At 48.2% G+C, this 21,279-nt stretch overlaps 1 protein-coding gene and 1 long non-coding RNA gene across 6 annotated transcripts in view; one reads left to right on the forward strand and one right to left on the reverse strand.

The window, feature by feature from the left end:
• Positions 1-495: 495 nt before the first annotated feature.
• On the reverse strand, positions 496-8,538 carry LOC133234570 (uncharacterized). Of its 3 annotated transcripts, XR_009732180.1 has the most exons (4): positions 8,382-8,538; positions 4,482-4,881; positions 2,367-2,601; positions 496-1,925 (listed from the first exon to the last, which is right to left on the reverse strand). It is a non-coding gene; the product is annotated as an uncharacterized LOC133234570 (long non-coding RNA). The 3 variants fall into 3 exon arrangements; XR_009732181.1 differs by having other exon boundaries at positions 496-2,601; positions 8,023-8,536; XR_009732179.1 differs by having other exon boundaries at positions 496-2,601; positions 8,382-8,535.
• Positions 8,539-8,997: 459 nt separating this feature from the next.
• Positions 8,998-21,279, forward strand: part of VRK1 (VRK serine/threonine kinase 1) — a 157,647-nt gene continuing 145,365 nt past the window's right edge. Inside the window, exon 1 of one of the 3 annotated variants that reach the window (XR_009732178.1) lies at positions 8,998-9,709. Coding sequence is in view for 2 of the 3 variants with exons in the window: in XM_061395266.1 (XP_061251250.1) it covers position 9,709 (1 nt within the window). In the remaining variant the exon portion in view is untranslated. The remainder of the gene's footprint in view (positions 9,710-21,279) is intronic. The other 2 variants (XM_061395266.1, XM_061395265.1) reach the window with 2 other exon arrangements.

Raw genomic sequence — 21,279 nt, forward strand, 5'->3', positions numbered from 1 at the left:
TAGCTCGCTCTCTTCTGTCCAATAGCAATGGATATATGCTGATTGAGCATATATGCCAATATATATGCTGATTGAGGAGAAGGGAGATGTGGAAACCCTGGCCCACATTTTTGGTGCCGCATCGGTAGACCAGAGCTTGTTGATCAGCTCCAAAGCGGACTTTGTGACCATGATCTTGTGGTACTCAATTGGAATGCCAAACATTAGTTATGCTTGGAAAGGACTTAAAGAGCAGCTGGGGGAGGATATTGATTCCAAAGTGAAGGGAATGGTCTTTGTCAAAGGAAAGCAGGGTGTTTGCTTTGATATCCCTACTGCACCAGGAACAGAAGTACAGGAAAAGTGGCATGATGCACGGTGCGGGCTGCTTTCTGTGGTCATGGAGCAACCAGAGCTGGAAGGTCCACGGGAAGGATATGGCAACTTCAGAGGACAGCGGGAAGGCAATCAAGGCTTCATAGGGACAGCACGAGGGCAACCGAAGGGTCAGGGGACAGTGGGAAAGAATTAGGAGCTTCAGAGGACAGCGATCAGGACGTGGCAACAAAAGCAACAGATTCCAAAACAAAGGCCAGAAGCGGAGTTTCGATAAAGCATTTGGACAGTAATTGAAGTAGAGGATTTATTGGCAAAAACAGAACTATGTTCAGCAACGTGGAACTGAACATTATTTTTCATACAAAGTTAAAAACACATTGTATTTCCTTCCTGACTACTTGCCCAGTCCCCATTTCTTCAAGAGAGAAAAGCTTCATCTAAATTATTTCATCTGATTGATGACTGTCATTTATAACTTTATTGCTACTTCTGTCTTGGGTATATGGATTCATTACATATTCTAATGTATTGTCTATAGATTATAAGATAAAGTCCTGCTGATACCTCTTAAGTTGACCTGTTTTTATACTTAGAAATGTCTCTTAATAGTAGGCTTCCCTGGTGGCTCAGATAGTAAAGACCCTCCTGCAATTCAGGATCCCTGGGTCGGGAAGATCTCCTGGAGAAGGAAATGGCAACCCACTCCAATACTCTTGCCTGGAGAATTCCATGGACAGAGGAGTCCAGGCTACAGTCCATGGGGTTGCAAAGAGTCAGGCATGACTGAGCAACTATTACTCACTCATTCTATAGAAGATTATTTGAATTTTACAGTGCTTTACAGTTTTCAAAAATTCACATACATGATTTCATATAATCCCATAATAACCCCCCTTTTCATTGCATCTTCCCCCTCTCTCTCCCCACTGATAAGCACCAGCTTATTCTCTCTGTTATAGACTACTAGCTCTCAAAGGCAAGAACTGGTTTTACTCAGCACCACATCCCCAAAATGCAGCATGACTGAGGCTGGGATATAGTTGGAAATAAACCAAAGTCCAGTTAAGGATGGAAGAAAGGAAAGATGGAGCGAGAAGGGGAGAGAGGGAGGAAAGAACAGAAAGTGGGATAGTAGTACTTTGATGCGTCACTTGTCTTTTCTCAGAGATTCAGACTCTCCTCCCACCTCCCGGGACCCTTGTACTTTCAGACGAGGCCATGAGACTTTCACTCAAGGGAAGGGAGGGCCAATACTGACTAGAACAAAGATTTGCTTTACTTTGTGCTTCAACTGGCTTTTAAAAATAAAAACCCGTTGTGAGGCAATGTTCTCGAAAGCCAGGCTTTCCACAGAGAAAAGCCATTTCCTCAGAACACCTTCAGAGCTGGGTTTTTGCATCTCGAGAACCAAAGTGTGGAGGACTGATTGTCGAGTTGATGATAAGGTAGGAAGGAGGGCGGTGCCCGCCTCAGAGGAAGGGAGGACATTCAGGCTGGGGACCCGAGTCCTGGCGGAGAGGAAGGGAAGGGTCCCTCAAGTCCCAGGGTCAAGTCTCTGGACTGGATCCTCATTTGATGCTTCTCCAGGCTCAGCGTGGAGGCTCCCACTGAAACACCAGGCAGATACAGAAGTGGGAAGTGGAGATGGATGAGAGAGGAATTCCAGTATGGCGGGCCCAAGGCACGTTCTCTGACCTGCCCCCTCTGGCAACATGCAGAGAAAGCAACTGAGAGTCAGCGGGCCCTGGGAGGCCCAGAAGGTCACCAGAGGTGACCCGGGTCTGGAGGAGGAGACCACATGGGACCTTGGGACCAGAACACACTACCAAGTGGGAGGCCCAGAGGTCCGACAGCCACGCTATCCGTGGGGACGCTGACGGGACCAGGGCTGCGACCTGTGGTCCACGGGGTGAGTAACGCCCGAACTGGAGGTCAGCTGGAGCCTCCGGCAGTGCCACCTGGACCCCTTGGCCGCAGACTCCATCTGGGGAAGGAAGAAGAAAGGATCCCTGCAAATCAAGAAGCCCTGAAAGAGGCTCAGCTCTCACCTGCCTGCCACAGAGCAACTCCATTGGAAAAATCAGCGTTTCTGCCATCACAGGACTAGAGGCTGGAAGGCGAGATGAAAGCAGTTATAGACAACAGAGTAAGTTACATTTTCCTGCACATCTGCATTCTCCCAGTCTAGGACTGAAGCGAAGATGGAATGTGGGGGATGAAACTTGCCACATGAACTTGTCTTCCTGGCCTTCTGGAACTTTCCTGGTGGCCTGTAGCTGAGTCCTGCAAAGGGAACAAGGATGCAGATGCAAGTGGGTGGGGGACTTTGCCCTGGGGAGGGGCTGAGGCTCCTGAAGGAGCCAGGGAGGAGTCTGTCTCCAACCTCCAGACCTGTCAGGTCCCTGAGGCATGTGGGACTCACCTGGATACAGTCTGTTGGACATTTTTTTTTTTCTTTTAAGAGTTAAAGTTCTGGGCTTCCCTGGTGGCTCAGTGTTAAAGAATCCACCTGCTGATGCTGGACACATGGGTTCAATCCCTGATCCAGGGAGGTCCCACACGCCGTGGAGCAACTAAGCCCATGCACCACAACTATTGAGCCTGTGCTTCAGAGCCCAGGAGCCACAACTACTGAAGCCCACCTGCCCTAGAGCCTGGGCTCAGCAACAAAAGAAGCCACCGCAGTGAGAAGCCCAAGCACGGCCACCAGAGAGCAGCCCCTGCTCACCACGACTAGACGAAGTCCGCGCAGCAACGAAGACCCAGCACAGCCAAAAATAAATAGATAAAGACAGTTTTGGGGGTCCCCACCTTGACCTTTCTGTAGGTATTTCTGAAGGCCCCCCCAAAAAAGTTGCCATGGCACCCCAGGACATGGACCTGCGAGAGAAGTGGCTTCCCTGTCGCTCGGGCCACTCCTGTCTGGATGCTCAGAGCCAGGTGTGGAGAGGTCCCCTATCACCTCCATCAGCGCGGGCTGAGCCGGCCTGTGCGTGGGTCGATAGCCATCTCCCACCCTGCAACCTTCTCGAGCTGCTTCTCCTATCGGGGTCCCTGGGGTGGAAAACCTCCTCCACATCCAGGGATTGGGAGGTGGGCCTGAGGTCAGAGGGCACAGTCTGTTCTAGAATCGTGGGGCATCAGAGCTGCCAGGCCTCCTTCCCCTGCAACCTGCCCCCTCCCCGGAGGTGAGGAGAGGGGGCTCAGGAGCTAAGGTGACTCACTCGAGGTCCAGAGTGAGCAACAGAGCAAGATAAACTTGCCCAGGCTCAGCCCTGCTTCCCAGGCACCAGTCTGCCTCTTATTTGGTTTCCCCTGCCCTTGAAATCCACTCTTTCTGGCCCAAAAGGAACAAAATGAGGCTCCTTCCCATGCTTCTCCTGAGACTCCCCTTTCTGAGGACAAAGGTTGCCCCAAATCACAAATCTGTGAACTCACAGCTATTCATGAGAGCAATGACTTAACTGGACATGCCCTCCTCCAGCTCTCTTCCCTCTCTGGCACATGGAAGGGCCCCACTTCCTTCTTCCTGTGACTGGAGAGGCCACATGACCTGTCCTGACCAATAGGCTGCAAGAGGAAGTGACAGGCATCACTTCCTATCTGAAGCATTTAATGGCTCGTGGAGAGATCCTCTCGGAGAAGGCAATGGCAACCCACTCCAGTACTCTTGCCTGGAAAATCCCATGGATGGAGGAGCCTGGTAGGCTGCAGTCCATGGGGTCGCTAAGAGTCGGACAGGTCTGAGCAACTTCACTTTCACTTTTCACTTTCATGCATTGGAGAAGGAAATGGCAACCCACTCCAGTGTTCTTGCCCAGAGAATCCCAGGGACGGGGGAGCCTGGTGGGCTGCCGTCTATGGGGTCGCACAGAGTCGGACACGACTGAAGCGACTTAGCAGCAGCAGCAGGAGAGATCCTCTAGCATTTTCCATTAAATGTATCCCATTGGTCAGCTGAGATTTTGAGGTTGCTTATTACAGCAGTAGAACCTAGACCATCCTGGTGATCACACATGTGGACTGCTTAGTGCAAAACCTGGTCCATCTTCTGGAAAAAGAACCACCCAGCATGGCCTGATGATTCAGGGTGGGAATGAGAGGAGGGCAGTGTCCTCCTGTGTGAGGGGTGACGTGAATTCATAGTGGAGAAGGTGACTTACTTGTTATAGACAGAAGCAAAGTGGTCCTCAGACTTCAGTCTGCCTCAGGATGACACGGTGGGAGGGTGTGGGCTGTTCCCCACAGATACGGATGCTTCTCACGTCTGAAACTCCACTTTCTGATTCTTTAGGTCTGAGACTGGTCCGGGATTCTGGGTTTTAAACAGGAAGTCCACGTGATTTTGCTGCTTGAGTTCTTTGGGCTATGACTTCACTGACCCTCATGCAACACTCCTGGCAGGTTTGGCTTTGAGTCCCGATTCAGACACTGGCTGTCGATTTTGAGTCAGATGGTAAATTCACTGAAACTCAGTCGCTTCTTCTACAAAATGGACATAATGCTACTTGTCTCCCAAGTGCTGTGTGAAAATTCACTGAGATAAAGTCCTCAGCAGGGTGCCTGCCACAGAGTAAGCATTTAGTAAGGATTACTAGTTTCAATGACAGGGGTGGTAGTAATTATTATTGTTTTGATATTGAAAAGAGAAATCTGTGAGGCTTGAATGGGGTGTAGGCATGGTGGGGGAATCAACACACCATTTGGATATTGAGAGTCACCATCTGTGAGGCCAGTTCTGGCCGCCATGACCATGGTGGTCACCTGGGAGCTCTTCCTCTTGGAAAATCTGACCCAGCCTTGGGCACGGATGGCCTCCCGGAGAAGGGACTTGGGCAGGTGAACAGCATGTGCCCCCTGCAAGCACCCAGAATAATGAGGTGCCTGTCCTCCTGCCGGTCTGCCCTCCCACCACATCACACTCTTACTGGGGTTGACGGTGCCTGGGCCATCGCCATGGTCCCAAAGTCCAGTCAAGGCTTGTCACCATAGTGGACTCAATTAACACCAGCTCTTGTGCAAAGAGCCAGGTCTTGTCCAAACCACAAGGCATCTTTAAGAGGCCTCCCCTGTGTCTGAAGTTGCAAGTTGTCCATTTATTCAGCCAGGAAGTGTTCTTTCCAGGTAACTGAGTATGCTTTATTTCCTCTCTCTCTTCTTCTTTTATTTTTTTTTTAGCTTTTTATTTTATATTGGAGTATAGCCAATTAACAATGCTGTGATGGTTTCAGGTGAACAGAGAAGGGACTCAGCCATACATTTACATGTATCCATTCTCCCCCAAACCCCCTTCCTATCCAGGCTGCCACTTAACATTGAGCAGAGTTCCTTGTGCTACATAGTTCCTCTCTTACTTCTCATGAATGGAAGCAACCTCTCCAACCTCTTGGTCTGATGAGCCCCTACTTGTCTTTGAGGACTGGGCCCAGGGGTCTCATTTCCCAGGAAGCCTCTCCAGCAGGGTGGGTCTGCTTCCACGTTCTGCCCTTTGAGCCCTCCCTGGCACTGAACTCGCATCCTGCGCTTCTGTTGCTGTCAATTTCCCCCAAAAGGGTCTGAGCTCCTGGACTACTGGGGATATGTGTCTCAGTCATGCTTGGTTCTCACACACGGGAAAGTGACTACATTCTCAAGGCATATATGTGTGATGAAACATGGGGATGGATGTCAACCCACAGTTTAACCTTAACAACTCAACAACCACATGCCACACCAGCAACCTCCAGGGGAGGATGGGCCCTGTGGCTGGAACACAGGCTTGTTACAGGGCTATCAAAGATGCATTTAGGAGCATGACTTTCACAGGACAATCCCACCAGTAAAGGGGAGGCTCTTCCCTGACATACTGTGTTACCATGGTGAGCCCTGGCTCATTTCTTTATGGGTCACGTCTGCTTTAAGCTTTTTCTTCTTCTGTTTGTACCCCCAAAGAACCCATGAAAGAAGGAGTGATAAGAGAGTGACCCCAAGTTCCTGGATTCTGGCTCTCCTGGCCTTTGGTCAGCTCAGATTGCAGATGCTAAAAGTCCTCAGGGCTGGGAACTTGACCCTGACTCCCGATTAGAGCACATGCATGTTTGGGGGAGGTGTTCAGTTATGTCTGGAGACTGACTGGCTGACCAGAGACCAGATACTAGTTGGGAAAGGAAAAAGCACTTGCCTCCCAACCTCTAGGGCTTCCCTGGTGGCTTGGCGGTAAAGAATCTGCTGGCAATTGCAGGAGCCACAGGAGGCATGGGTTCGATCCCTGGGTTGGGAAGATCTCCTGGAGGAGGGCATGGCAACCCACTCCAGTATTCTTGCCTGGAGAATCCCCAGGACAGAGGAGGCTTGGCGGTAAAGAATCTGCTGGCAATTGCAGGAGCCACAGGAGGCATGGGTTCGATCCCTGGGTTGGGAAGATCTCCTGGAGGAGGGCATGGCAACCCACTCCAGTATTCTTGCCTGGAGAATCCCCAGGACAGAGGAGCCTGGCGGGCTACAGCCCACAGGGTTGCAAAGAGTTGGACACAACTGAAGTGACTTGGCACACACGCACGCCCAACCTCTAGCTCATACGGAAGAGAAATTGATTATGTAGGAGCTGATTATCAAATTGGAGAATGGTTTGAACTCTTGACTCCTTTTTTTCCTGCTGCCTGACAGGGTGGAGTAGAATCCCTGTGAGAGGAGAGAAACATGCCCAGCACATCCCAGCTCTGTGTTGCAAAGGGTTGAGGGAGCCGAGGAGTCCCAGCTCCCCCAGTATCCTCACCTTCCCCAGCCTCACTTTCCTTATCTGTTAAGGGGGTTATAAAACCTTCTTTGCCTAATGTGGAGTCTGGCTGGCATGGGAACTTTGATGTCTGCAAAGCATGTGAGTCTATGAGCAAGTGGTTATCCATCTCCCTAGCGAGAAGCTTCGTAGGAGACTTCCCTGGTGGTCCAGCGGCTGACTCTGTGCTCCCCATGCAGGGAGCATGGGTTCAATCCCTGGTCAGGGAATTAAGATCCCACATACCACAACTAAGCTGGCAAGCCACGGCTAGAGAAGCCCACACACTGCAATGAAGATCTAGCACAGCCAAAATAAATAACAAATACATTTTTTTAAAAAGCTTGGCAGGAGAGTCATAATGGAGATCTGTGTTTTCAGTGGGTTTTGTTTGCCTGCCAATCCCATTTGGCCACGGCTTAGGAATCCAGCCTGGGTTCTGCCAGTATGGTCTCCATGAGAGTGGATACTGTGTCCACACTCGAAGGTCACCATGTAGGCTTCCCATTGATCCTGCCCCCGTGTCACCTGTGCCTGAGTGTATCTCACTGCTGCGGCAGCCTTTGCTGCCATGTGCCACACGCTGTGTTAGCCAGAAGCCCGTGTATGTACGATGCATGAGTTGCCCGGGTTGCTAGCACAATCTGCACTGACTTTGAACAACACACATTGACCCCCTTAACGGTTCTCTAAGTCAGCAGCTGGGCACAAGGTGAAAGTCAGCAGGGAGAGCTCCTCATGGAGGCTCTAGGGAGACTCGGGTCTTGCCTTTTCCACCTTCTAGAGAACACCTGGATCCCTTGGCTTGCAGCCCCTTCTTTAGTCTTTAAAGCCAGACATGTAACATTATCAGATCTCTCTGCTCTGTCCTCACATCACCTTTTCCCTCTCTCTCCTCTAACCCTCCTGCCTCCCTCTATAAGGACGTTTGTGATCTCACTAGGACCCACCTGAATAACCCGGGATCATCTCTCCATCTCAAGATTCTTAACTTGGTCACCACCTGCAGAGTCCCTTCTGCTGTGTAAGGTGATAGAGCCGCAGGTTCTGGGGGTCAGGATGTGAATGTCTCCAGGGCTGTTGTTCAGCCCCTCGCCACGTGTTCTCTACCCTCCAGGTGGAGCGAAGGGGTAGCATCCCCATGTTTCAGATCCTGAAGGCCCTGCTCACCCCAGCCTGCTGTCAGTGACACCCACTCCCCCAGTTGCTCCATGGAAAAGGAACTCACGGGTCCTGGACTTAAACCGCTGGCCTACTTAGCAGGATGAAGGAACTGGGCTCCTGACCGGTGGTGGAGATATATCATTACCTCATTTAGCCATGTGTGCATTAGAAGGCCATTATACAAAGTAGCAAATAATAACCGCCAACTTCCACAATAAGGCAACAAAGTAAATAATACATTATCTAGCTGCAGCTCTCCAGGGTTGGAGCAGCCCATGGTAACAGAGGCCTGTGGGGCGTGAGGTCATAAAGCTGTGGGCACTGCATGAAGGGGAAGTTGGGCGGGGCCAGGTTGGTGCCGTGTCCAGCAGTGAGGGGTCACCACCAATTCTGAGATGGCCAGGGAGCATCTTTCTGGAGCCCTTTATGAGATTTTCCGTGAAGCTGCCTGGCCACACTCACTTCAAAGCTGCTTGCTCTGCTGCCTCTTCTAGTGGGGTGACTGTGGACCTTGGAGGCACCCTGTGATTTGTTGTATAGGTGGCTCTGAGTCCTAAAGACCTGGGTTTGAAGCCTGCTTCTGACACTTACTAGTAAGAGCGTCCATCTCAGCATCTGTCTCATAGCACTGTTCCAAGGTCTTGGGAGTTCCCTGGGCTGCAAGGAGATCAAACCAGTCAATCCTAAAGGAAATCAACCCTGAATATTCACTGGAAGGACTCATGCTGAAGCTGAAGCTCCAAAACTTTGGCCGCCTGATGCAAAGAGCCAACTCGTTGGAAAAGACCCTGATGCTGGGAAAGACTGAAGCAGGAAGAGAAGGGGATGACAGAAGATAAGATGGTTGGATGGCATCACTGACTCAACGGACATGAGTTTGAGCAAGCTCCAGGAGATGGTGAAGGACAGGGAAGCCTGATGTGCTGCAGTCCATGCGATCTCAGAGAGTTCGACAGAACTGAATGACTGAACAAAAAGATCAGATGGGAGCAGGTGTGCAAGGCTCCACGTGTCAGGCTCAGGAGATGACGATTATTAGCTCTTTGTTTTCAGCTCTCATGATGGCAATTGGCTGAATAACAGCCACAAAAATATCCAGGACTGAATTCCTGGAGTCTGTGACCGTGTCAGCTCAAATGGCAAAGGGTGTGTTGTAGAGGTGATCAACTTCAGAATCCTGAAATGGGGAGAGGCTTCTGGACTATCCAGGTGATCCTCCCTGTAATCAGGAGGGTCCTTACAGAGGGAGGCAGGAGTGGATTTGACGCTGAAGAGGGCAGCATGATGACTAAAGCAAGATGCTACATACTTGGCTTTGAAGGTGGAGGAAGGGAGCCAGGGGCCAAGGAATGTAAACCAGGCTGCTCTAGAAACTGGAAAAGATCAGGCTGTAGATGTCCCTCCAGAGCCTCCAGAGGGCGCTCGGCCCTGCGGACAATGGACGCTGACCCTGGGCTTCTGACCTCCAGAACAGTAAGTGACTAATATGTTGTTTCTTTTTTTTAAGTTTTTGGCCTACCTTATTATTTTTAAAAATTATTTATTTTTGGCTGTATCAAGTCTTAGTTATGATTAGTTGTGGGCTTCTCTCTTGTTGTGATTCAAGGACACAGATGCCCCCCAGCATGTGGGATCTTAGTTCCCCAACCGAGGATTGACTCTGAGTCCCCTGCAGTAAGAGGAGGATTCTTAACCACTGGGCCACCAGGGAAGTCCCTAGCATGTTGTTTTAAACCACTGAGATAGTGGTAATTTGTTACAGCACCATAGGAAACCAACGCCATGATCATTCACATCCCAGTCCCTGTGAGCAGAAGAGGATTCTAGAACCGCCTAGAGGGGTTCTAGGTGGTCCCCTAATGACTCCAGCTCTTGGATTTGCACATTCAACATTGACTGAACATACTGAGTATGTTTCGGGTACTTTTCCTCAGTGTCAGACCTACCAAATAAGGCAAGACTGTGCACGCTCTGTTGTAACGAGAAAGCTTGACACAGCACCAGGATGTTGACTGTCTGTGGACTCCGAAGTCACACTGACCTGGACCACCATCCTTGCTCTAATTAGCTGTGAGTCTTCAAGCAAAGCATTTAGAATCTTGGGGCCTCCCAGTCTGGGTCTTTAAAGTGGGAATCCTAATGGTATTTCTCTCCTGGGGTCGCTGTGGGGATTAAATGAGTAAATACATGAAAAGATTGTAGACTGAAGTCGGGAACATACGTTATTTATTAAGTGTCAGCTATTACTGTGAGAGACGACCCACCACATTTTAAAGGGAACAGCAAGTGCAAAGGTCTTGGGGGCAGGAGGAAGCTGTGAATTCAAGAAACAAGACAAAGTTCAGAAGAGGGAAAGAGTGGCGTCAGGTGAGGATGTGGGGAAGTGAAGGCCACCTGAAGCATGTTCTTGGAGGCCACGTGAGGATTTTCTGTGTCTTAAGAACCAGGGGAGGCTTTGGAGTGGTTTTTAGGCAAGAGAGTGCTATAATGTGACTTGCATCTTTTAAAGATGACTCTGATGTCTGAGTGGACATTGGAAGAAAGGGAAGTCAGAGAGGCTGTAGGGGGATCTGAGAAAGGGCTTTTGGAGAGGGGAGGTCGGGGAGGCATCACAGAGGAAGAGACAAGTGTCTCAGATCTGAATCAAGAACATTAAGAGCCTGAGAAGAAATCAAAAGTCAGAAGAAGCAAGAGAAACAAGTTTTCATAGGTCCAATGGCATGGAGGAGCCTAGTGAGTGTGGAGCAGAGTGGAAGATGGGGTGGGAAGCGGGTGGGAAAGGCAAATGACACCTTGTGTGGAAAGGAATAGATATCAGAAAGGACCCTCATGTCTAGGACTGCCCTGTGCAGTGGTGCAGGCTGGTCACTGCACAAGGGTACCCAGCAGGTGGGGGGCATAGGGTGGGGATGGTGAGAGGTGCTGATAACCAGCCATGTTCAGCTGGTGAAGTTGGGCTGGATCTGCCCAGAGAAAGGGTCACCTTTTTCTACTTCCCTAGTTCTGAGAGTGACCTTGCCCTGGGCTAATCCTGGTTGTGTTGACTTCAAGAATAAGATAGAAGACTTGGGGCAGAGCCACTGCTCACTCTCTACTGATCTCCAACAGGTCTGTAACCCTCTGGGCTTCCTTTTCGTCATCTGTAAAAGGGGCACAATCCTCTCGTCTGTGTCGCTCCCCTGAGCCCCAGGGTTTAGAAAGGATGAAAGGAGACTGTGCACATCTCTTCTTTCTGTAAACTGCGAAGCCCAAGGCAGCATGAGCCGTCTGTCTGCATGTTACCGCCTTTCCATCCCTCCTGAGAGCTCTCACCCTGTGTGTGCTGGACAAGGTCCTCGACTGCCAGGTCAGCAGGAGACTTTCCTGGATCACAGCTGGTCCTCTTAACACTGTTGTTTCTCTTAACAACGCTTACTGCCCGGCAATCATTCCAGTTCATACTTAGATTCTTCTTTCGCTTTTATCTCTCTTCGTGAAACTGTCAATTAGATCCTCTCTGTCTCAGTCACTTTTGTATTTCCAGCACCTGGTAGGTACGCCTGGCATATATTAAAGTGAAAGTGTTGGTTGTTCAGTTGTGTCCGACTCTTTGTGACTCAGTGGATTGTAGCCCCCCGGAATCCTCTGTCCATGCGATTCTCCAGGCAAGAATACTGGAGTGAGTTGCCATTTCCTTCTCTAGGGGATCTTCCGGACCCAGGGATCAAACCCAGATCTCTCGCATTGCAGGCAGATTCTTTACCGTCTGAGCCACTAGGGAAGCCAATGCATAATATATGAGACGCTCAATAAAGATCTGCAGAATGAACCAAAAGAATGAATGGATTCTGTGCTGCTGGAGAGCACTGCAAATGAGTGGGGACTATCTCTCTTTCTCTCATATAAATTTATTCACAAATACCAACCAGGGGCACATAGACATGGCAGCAGCACTGGGGCCAGCTGGGACTGGTGGGAGGAAAGGTGCCTGAACTTTTGAGGTTAAAAAAAGAGAGAAATGGACACCTGGAGGTGGAGAAAAGGGCACAGAGAGAGGAGATTCTATTTATCTCTGTCTCTATTTATCATCTGTCTATCATACCCATGTCCCTACCGTCTATTCATCTATCCTATTTATCTATCTACCTATCATCTGTCCATCATACATATTATCTATGTATCCATCATCTACCATCATGTCTATTTGTCTATCTGTGTAGTAGTTAGTCACTCAGTCATGTCCGACTCTTTGTGACCCTATGGACTGTAGCCTGCCAGGCTCCTCTGTCCGTGGAGTTCTCCAGGCAAGCATACTGGAGTGGGTAGCCATTCCCTTCTCCAGAGGATCTTCCTGATCTTTGGGATCGAAGCCAAATCTACTTCTTTGCAGACAGATTCTTTATCCATGTATCTCTCATCTATCTATGATGTTTATTTGTCTATCTATCATTTACTATCTATCTGTCATCTACCTACTTTGTTGTTGTTGAGCATATTAGGAATTTCCTAGGACGTACATGACATCTGGAATGATCCACTTGTCCCTCATCCTAACACAAACCTCAGTTAAGAATGGTTGATCTGAAGTCACTTACGGCTGATTTTTCTGCACAGGGAAAAGCCCAAGTGACAGAGAGATTTTAAAAAAGGGCACCAAAAAATACTAGCTCTTTTGATTTGGATCCATCGCGTTTTAATTATGAATGATGAGAATGTTTCAGAAAGGGAATTTTGTTTCCTCTGGGATCCTTTCTGTGGCTCCTCCTTTGGAGAGGAATTTCAGACGTACAGTTCAGGAATCACGCCACGGTAATTGTGGTCTGATGGGCAGCTTTAGCAAAGGGAGAAGCTCTCAAAGCCTCGTCCTGTGTCCTGTGTGTATATCTGGGAAACTGGTCCTTCCCATCTGCTCTGATTTCCCTCTGAGCCAATGAAGCAAGGCGTCTTCTCTGTCTCGCATTTTCTGGAGTTTAGCTCTAACTCATTTTGGAGAGAAGCTTCTTAGACCCAGGGATCCGTGCTTCTTGGTGATCTCTTCAACACAAATGTAGAAAAATTAAATTTTTTTTCCATAATGAGATTTTCCCTAATGTCAATTTATTTATTGGATGCCTTCTGAGCTGTCCTCAGGAGCTGGGACTGTGGCCCCAGCCCCTGCTTCTGTCATAGACACTTCCACTCATCAGAAGGGTTTGGAAAATATTTTACCCTTGACAGTTACCTGTATTACAATTAAAGCTTATGATGTGGGCTTCTTATTTGCCTAAGGAGACAACAAGATTTGCTATGTAATTTGAGAAGCACTTACAATACAGCTATCCATGCTGTAAGCTGATTATAAATAAAGTTCAGCCCAATTGCTTCCATCAGAATATCAGGATTCACAGTCAAAGAAAAGGGCACAACCCCGATGTGCAGTTGCTCGGCATCGCCTCGGTACATAAATCAGATTCTCTTAGCAACTGCTGCATATCATGTTTATTAAACACCTTCTGGCTATTACAGAGCAGGGTACTAAAAAAATCCCTCCCAAAGTCTCAGAAAATCTCTTTGCATATCCTCTATTTTTAAAGTCTGCTGGGGGTCAGCAGTATTCTTTCTGCCGAAGAGACAGTTGAGGGGCTTAGGGCTTGGGTGGGCTCTAGAAGTCCCATGGGGGAAGGGGGTTGATTTTTTTTTTTTCTTCTCACTTCGCAAACAGAGTAACATGTTGGGTCCCAATGCAATGACCTTCAAGTTCCATCCGTTGGAAGGGAAAATAATCTCTTCTGTGGCTGCAAACAGAGAACTGGGGGCTCTTGGAGCTGAAAGTGAAAGTGTTAGTCACTCAGTCATGTCCGACTCTTTGTGACCCCCATGGACTGTAGCCCACCAGGCTTCTCTGTCCATGGGATTCTCCAGGCAAGAATACTGGAGTGGGTTGTCATTCACTTCTCCAAGGGATCTTCCCAACCCAGGGATCAAACCCAGGTCTCCCGCATTGCAGGAAGATTCTTTACCATCTGAGCCACCAGGAGGCTAAAAGGACTTCGAGACAATGTTGTATCCAAACACCCTGGCAGGACAGTTGGGAAAGAGAAAGAAGCAGGGAGAGGAGGTGAGGTGGGCACACTTCACCACAGGGGATTGACAGGCAGGGCACCTGCCCGCAGCCTTCAACTTCAGTGCATGAAAGCTTTCCAATTTCTTTATTCATTCAGCCTATTTATTTTAATAAACAAAACATGGCTGCATTCTTAATGTATATTATTCAAACTCTATATACCTAGAGATAGCAAAAGGCTCCTTGTCACAGTCACTCACCTCCCTCTCCCCATCTACACACAGTGTGACAACATCTGAAGCACGATGTGCATGTGATTAAGGACCCTGTGATGGGAATCATCCTGAAAGATCTGCACTCAGTCACCAAGTCTTGCCTGACTCTTTGTGATCCAATGGAGTATAGCCCTCCAGGCTCCTCTGTCCATGGGATTTCCCAGGCAAGAATACTGGAGTGGGTTGCCATTTCCTCTTCCAGGGAATCTTCTCCATCTAGGGACTGAACCTCCATCTCCTGCGTCTCCTGCACTGGCAGGCAAATTCTTTACCACTGCTCACTCCCCAGTGGCTCAAGTGGTAAAGAACCTATTACCACTTGTTGGTAAGTTGCTAAGTCTTGTTGTTTAGTTGCTAAGTCATGTTCAACTCTGTGTGAAGCCATGGACTGCAGGCTTCTCCATCCTCCACTCTCTCCTGAAGTTTGTTCAAATTCATGTCCATTGAGTCAGTGATGCCATCCAACCATCTTGTCCTCTGTCATCCCCTTCTCCTCCCGCCTTCAGTCTTTCCCAGCATCAGGGTCTTTTCCAATGAGTCAGCTCTTTCCATCCGGTGGCCGAAGTATCGGAGCTTCAGCTTCAGCCTCAGTCCTTCCAGTGAATATTCAGGATTGATTTCCTTTAGGATTGACTGGTTGGATCTGCTTATAGTCCCAGTGATCCTCAAGAGTCTTCTCCAGCACCACAATTTGAAACTATCAATTCTTCAGTGCTCAGCATGTATGTACATATATATATACACACACACATTCTTTTTTATATTGTTTTCCATGGTTTATCACATGAATCTAGCTCCCTGTGGAATGCAGTAGTTCCTTTTGCTCATCCATTCTATTCATATAACATTTACATCTGCTAACCCCAGACTCCACCCCGTCCCTCCCCCCACCTCCCCCGGCAGCCACAGCTCTGCTCTCTGTGTCTGTGGCTCTGCTTCTGTTTTGTAGACAAGTTCATCAGTGTCGCATGAGACTCCACATATAAGTGACATCACACGACATGTCTTTCTCTTTCTGATTGACTTCACTGCATATGATCTTCTTTAAGTCCATCCATGTTGTTGCAAGTGACACTATTTCATTCTTTTTTGTGGCTTAATTGTATTCCATGGTGTATATATGCCACCTCTTCTTTACCTATTTATCTGCAATCTGCTTTTTCTTCTCCCTTAACTACATCTTAGAAATCCTCCTAGGTCGCTATAGAGGAATCTGTCTCATTCTTTCTGATGGTTAGGGAGTGTTCCACAAGAGCAACGCACATCCTTTTTTGAACTCTCCTTCTGTGATAAGTATTTAGCTCACTTCCACATTTTTGCTCTTGTAAGCAACGTTTCAATGGATGTACTCTGCAAGGTACCTGTGTGGGTGTTTGAGAACTTCTCTAAGATAGATGCCTGGGAGGGAAATTGCTGGATCCAAGGGTACGTGTGGTTTTGGTTTTAATAGATTCTGCCTGATTGTTCTCTGAAAGGACTGAACTAATTCACATCCCCTCCAGGGGTATTGAAGGCTTTTTTTAAGGCAGGAAGATAACTTTACTGATGATTTTGTATTAAGGACTTCACTTTAGAAGATTATATTCAATTCCACCACGGAATCTTATAAAAACCAAGCCTTAAAATATCATGCAGTCATAAATTCCACTGTAGAAAAAAAAATCAGGAATGGTGGGAAAAGAGAAAAAAACAATAAAAGCAAAGATTGCCCATTGTCCCCCCCATCTTCTGGTAATCTCACTAGCAGCTTTTCTGTCTTGAAGTAGAATGTACACTTAGATAAGCCAGGCATGGGATCACACTGTACCTGCTGTTACTGTTTGTAACTGACTTTTTTCATTCCAATGTATGTTGTGGAATCTTGTCCATAGCAACTACCATGAATCCTCACAATCATTTAAGTGGTTGTACAAGACTTTTTTTACCAGGCCCCCAGAACTGAACATTTAGCATGTTTCCAGTTTTTCACCACTATGCGCAAAGCTACAAGGATTTCTGCTCACACCTCTGGGTGCACAGATTTCATCTCTCTTTCTTGCTTCCCTGTTCTTCTTTCAGAGCCCCTTTGAGGTTCCTGAAACATGCTGCAGCTACTCAGACGTGGGGGCATCGCCCCGGTGTCGCGAGTCTGCTGGTCACCACTTCCCTGTCTCTCTGCGCCCATCAAAGACCCTCCCAGGCACCACCAGGGACAGCCCTGAGCTCCTAAAATGACAAAATCCCTTTTCTGCCCAGAGAGACTCGTATAGTTTCCAGGGGCTGGTGGGGAAACAGAATTGTATTCTCTACCAGTTCTAGAGGCAGAAGCCTAACAGCAAGGTGTCCGCTGAGCCATGTTCCCACCGAAGGCTCTAAGAAAGAATCCTTCCTGGTCTCTTCCAACTTCTGGAGGCTCCTGGCACTGCTTGGCTTGTGGCAGCATCACTTCAGTCTCTCCCTCTGTCTTCACATGGCCTTCTCCTCTGCATCTCTCCTCTGAGCATCTTTTCTAAGGACTTGTCATGGGATTTAGGGTCCACTGGATAGTCTAGAATGGTCTCATCTAGAGATGTTGGTTTAATTATGTCTTCAAAGAGGCTTTTTCCAAATAAGGTCACGTTCCCAGGCATCAAGGGTTAAGAAGTAAACATAGCTTTGAGGGAGCCGCCGTTCAGTCCTCAACAAACCCCTCATGTGGTTGCCTTCCATACTAGGGCGCCCCTCCCCTGATTTCCCCATGGGGTCTGGGCCCTCTGAGCAGACCAAACACCTTCTCACATCTGGAGTGCTCTGCAGCCTTTTGGTTCTGAAAGCCTTTGAAGACATGGCCTTTGGGGTGGTTTCTCAAACCCTGATCGCAGAAAGAGACCCCGTTTGGGGGGGTGGTCAGTATGATCTCCCAGAAGCCCCTCTGAAGAGGTCTTAGTAACTCACCTCCTTCAAGGGCCGCTTCTCCTCTTACTCCTCCTCCAGCCTTCATCTCGTGCATCGTGGCCGGAGGCAGGAGGCCAGGTCAGGCTGGGGTCTGGAATCCCTTAGACAAGCAGCCACAGCACCAACCAAGGAATGAAGACTGTGCTTTAAAAGGCACGGGTCCATCAGGTCATAGAAACATAATGGAGCCGGGTCGGCATTTCAGAGGCTCAAGTTCCTACTTTGAAGCTCCTGGACCTTGGCGAATCTCCTTTCTTTATGGGTTGATTTGATGTTTAGAAACAGTCAGGACTGGAACGGCTCGTAAGGCAGATGATGAAAAGCTGAAGAAGCCATCTGGAACGAAGAGGTTGAGGGTTGACGAAGTTGAGAGCGTGTGCAAAACGGAAGGCACTTCTGAATGTGGTGTCTGGGGGAGCTGAGCCCCGCCACCCCACCCCCATCACCGCTTCAAAGGGACCAACATGGAGACTCAGAAATTCTCGTATTTTAGGTCTCAAAAAATTATTTTTTGAGAATGTCTTTCTCATTTTCTTCTCTCTATTACTCAGAAGTAAGGGTGAGCAGGGAATTCTCTGGCAGTCCAGTGATTAGGGCTCCAGATTTCCACTGCAGGGGACCCAGGTTCGATCCCTGGTTGGAGAACTAAGATCCCACAAGCCACAAAGGACAGCCAAAAAAGTAGTGATGATGATAACAAGGGTGAGCAGTTTGATGGGAGGACATTTGCATTTTTGCTTCCTGATTCTTTGTTCTCTCACCCTCCATTCAGGTAGAGACCTGTCATATTTGATGAGAGATCTGAACAGAGCTCCCAATCACCCTTGTTCTCGGCCCTTAATACATTTATGAACCAGAAAAATATGAAAGAGTTGAGGTCCAGGGGACTCACAGAGAGTCACTAACTTTTGAATTTTTTTAACTCAAAAGTATAGAAAGAATAAAACACTTTCCTGGGTACTGTCACCATCATGTTATAAACAAAAAGATTCTAGCAGCAAAAAAAAAAAAAAAAGGAAAAAAAAATAACATTGTTTCCAAGTAAAGAACTGTCCTACAAACTAAACGGATTTTGCTTTGAGAAAAACTTGCAATATTTGTCTCACTTTTCTCATGCGGCTGCTGCTTAGTGAGAACTCTGCTAAGAACCCAAGGGTCCACTGAAGCCACTGGCCTCCCATGAACAGGAGCTGGAAAACTAAAAATCACAGACTTAGGTGTTGGCCATGGTTTTCTTAAAGGCTGACAGCCACTCCATAGGGTGGATACTGTGGCTCCATTTTATGTGTGAGTCTAAGTGATTTTGCTCAGATCCACACGTGCATCTTTAAGTGGGGTCAGGATTGGAACCTCACAAGCTTGACTCCGAACCCTGTGATTTTCCCGCCCTCCATGTCATCTTCCATCCAAGGGATTGTAGGCTTTACAGACTTACCAGCCCAAGTACTCACAGGGTTATTTCTTCATGTGAGGCCCTGTGCTAGGCATTGGGGACACAGAGATGAATAAAACTTAGTTCCTGACCCAACGAGCTCACTTTCCAATCCAAGCAAACAACAGATTCACAGAAAAACCCAAATGATACACAGCCGTGAATGTCAGGGGGCTGAGCATGCACCCCGGTCACTGTGAGAGTTTCCAGGGGCCAGGGTCCTTAGGGAAGGTGGCAGCGGAAGATATACACAGTATCGTGTCTATATCAACACGAAATCTACATGAATGAGGAGACAAAAAGGTTTCCAATAACCAACCCATCAGGAGCAGGCTCCTGGCGCTGGCAGAGCCTGTGAATCTTTCCCGGGGGCGATTTGATAATCTACACCGTTTTAAAACATGTGCATTCCCTTTGCACCAACAATGCCACTGCTAGGAAATTATTTCAACTCCTAAATAAATTCTCTGATTACGATCAGGGACGTGTGCACCGGCAAACATACCAAGGATGTTCATTACAGTCCTGTGTGTAATACTAAAAACCTATTTAAAAAATAAATGCTTGTCTTGAAAGAGAAATCTGCTCCATAAGGAAGCAAAAGCAGAGTCAAGCCTCGCCCGGATTCTAGTTCAGGGGTTTCCTCGAAAGACAGAGGTGTGTGGGGTCTGGGGTCCGACAATGCTGGAGACTGAAGTGTGTGACCTGAAGCAGGTCACCACCTCTTCGGTGCTCAGTTTGGGGCTAAGGAGGTGGAGGTACAAGAAGCTGCCTCCCCAGGCTTACTCAGAGGGCTGTGAGAGGCAGGATGGTACTCAAACCTCAGCTAGCAATGGGGTGGAGGCCCGGGAGAGGGACAACCCTCTGAGGAGGTGTCAGGGGGAACTGTTATTTTAAAAATTAATTTCTGGTCTCAGCTTTAAACCCGGTGAATTTTACAGAAACTTGGTGCAGGACCTGTCAGGGATGGAGATGAGCCGGGGATGATGGCGGGGGGGGCGGTGCGGGCGTTGTCCGTCCGCGGTGAGCCCTGGGGCTCGCTACCCTGGGAGCCCTGTGACTCACTCGGATGGGGGTGCAGAATCGTGGGTCTGTGCCACTTGGGTCATTTACGCTCCCCTGGTATTTAGCACGAGAGGAGGAGTAATTGCCCTGGCAGTGTCCTGGCTGAATTCCAATTTGGGTGATTGCATTCTGCCTACTTAAAATTCCCTTCTCTGGTATCCATGGTAGAAGCGATTCTTCAAACCCTCTCCTGTTAGGGGGGAAAAAAATTAAAAGAAAGGAATCAGCCTAGCCTTGTCTACTATAGAATATAGGACTGTTCTGTGTACCCCAGAAGTGGTTTCTTTTCAAACGGGGAGCAAAGGAGTCCCATTGGAATAAACCTGTCAAACATGCTGGAATTTTCCAGAAAGAAAAATTCCATTTTTCAAAAAGGGGAAGCAGTGGGAAGGAAAACTATGTATCTGAATACAGAGAATTCACCTAAAAGACTCGAAAGTGAAAGTGTTAGTCGATCAGGCATGTCCAACTCTTTGTGACCCCCATGGACTGTAGCCCATCAGGCTCCTCTGCCATGGAATTCTCCAGGCAAGAATACTGCAGTGGGTTGCCATTCCCTTCTCCAGGGGATCTTCCCGTCCCAGGGACCGAACCTGGATCTCCTGCACTGCAGGCAGATTCTTTACCATCTGAGTCACCAGGGAAGCCAGTAAAAAGAGAGTCTTTTAGGTGAAGCTCCAGAGTTGTCTGCTCCCACTCAGTCGGTCAGCTTCGTCAGACCTCTGTCCTCTACCAACTGCTCACCCTCCCCTAACCCTCCCCATAATGCCTCCTGCCTGTTGCATGTTCAGAGTTGCTTAATTATAGAATATGAAATTGTTTCCTTTCATTTGGATTGCTATTGGAAATGATGTATGGATAACAGCTTGAGAATTCAAATTATACTACGGATCAACAGGACCCGAGAGAAGAAAAAAATGTTTTGACTATTACACTAAACAAACCGGGCTGGATGTCAGGGAGACACGGGCTGTGCAAATTTCCGAGTGCATGAGTTTCACTTGTCCTAAGTGGCTTTATTAATTAATGTGTGCCAGGACTTTCCAACATTTGTACCTGATGCATTTTTTAAAAAACACAAGCAGGAGTGCACGCGCGTGCACACACACACACACACACACACACGCACCACACACGGCTCAGGAAAAACAGGGAAGTTGGATTTCATGAAGTTTGCCCCTCCCTCTGTGTTCCACTGCGCTTGCAAGTGATTCTTCAGAAGTCTCAGCTTCCTATTTCCACTGGTCTGAAAGAAATCACAATTAACCCCTGATTTACGGGAGGGCTGAAGCATCTGAAATATGGGAAACCTCCACGAGGGAGATAGCAACACGGT

This window comes from Bos javanicus, chromosome 21 (assembly GCF_032452875.1).
Source record: "Bos javanicus breed banteng chromosome 21, ARS-OSU_banteng_1.0, whole genome shotgun sequence".
In the NCBI taxonomy this organism is placed as follows: Eukaryota; Metazoa; Chordata; class Mammalia; order Artiodactyla; family Bovidae; genus Bos; species Bos javanicus.